We start from the raw sequence: 878 nt of genomic DNA on the forward strand, positions 1-878 counted from the left end.
ATCTGGGAGTCTTGGCGCTATGACAAGGAACGTGGCATCAAGATTGGAAGACTCATTGAGAACCTGCATTATGCAGATGACACAACCTTGCTTGTTGAAACTGAGAGAGCCTGAAGCACTTGTTGCAGAAGGTGAAGGACTGCAGCCTTAAATATGGATTGAAGCCCAACACTAAGAAAACAAACATTCTCACTACTGGACCGATTGAAACCATCATGATAGAGGGTGAAGAGATTGCGATTTTTAATGTCTTTCATTTGTTTGGCTCCACAATCAACACTCATAGTACCAGCAGTTCGGAAATCAAAAGACAAATTCCGTTGGGAATATCTGCTATCAGAGACCTCTCCAAAGTGCTGAAGAGCAACGATGTCAGTCAGGAGACTAAGGTCAGCCTAATACAGACCATGGTCTTTACAATTGTGTGCTATGCATGAGATAGCTGGACATTGACTAAGGATAACAGAAGAACTGATGCCTTCAAGCTGTGGTGCTGGAGAAGAGTATTGAATATACTGTGTACCACCAGGAGAACAAACAGATTCAACCTGCAGAGTGTGAAACCAGGAAGCTTCTTGGAGGCAAGGATTCTGAAGGTCGGTCTGACATACTTTGAGCATGTTGCAAGTAGGGACCATCCTTGGAGAGGAACATCATTCTGAGAGAGTAGAGGGATAGATCAAGAGAGGAAGACCCTGGATGAGATGAATTGACTCAGTGACTGGGGTAATGGGTATAGGTGTGGCAGAAGCAATAATGTTGGCTCAGGATAGAACAGGGTTCAGAGCTGTTGTACATAGGGTCTCTATGAGTTACAGGTGACTAGACTGTACACAACAACAACAATATATAAATACATGCACATAGAAAATATATAA

General features: G+C 43.1%; 1 protein-coding gene across 1 annotated transcript in view; it reads right to left on the reverse strand.

Annotated features, from left to right (window-relative positions):
• Positions 1-643: 643 nt before the first annotated feature.
• LOC102852803 (tudor domain-containing protein 3-like) overlaps positions 644-878 on the reverse strand; it is a gene marked incomplete at its 3' end in the record, with an annotated part of 7,379 nt that continues 7,144 nt past the window's right edge. The window contains exon 3 of the mRNA XM_006891425.1: positions 644-662. Coding sequence (XP_006891487.1) covers positions 644-662 — 19 coding nt within the window. The remainder of the gene's footprint in view (positions 663-878) is intronic.

The sequence above is a fragment of the Elephantulus edwardii genome, unplaced genomic scaffold (genome assembly GCF_000299155.1).
Source record: "Elephantulus edwardii isolate Elephantulus edwardi_28Jun2011 unplaced genomic scaffold, EleEdw1.0 scaffold00097, whole genome shotgun sequence".
NCBI lineage: Eukaryota > Metazoa > Chordata > Mammalia > Macroscelidea > Macroscelididae > Elephantulus > Elephantulus edwardii.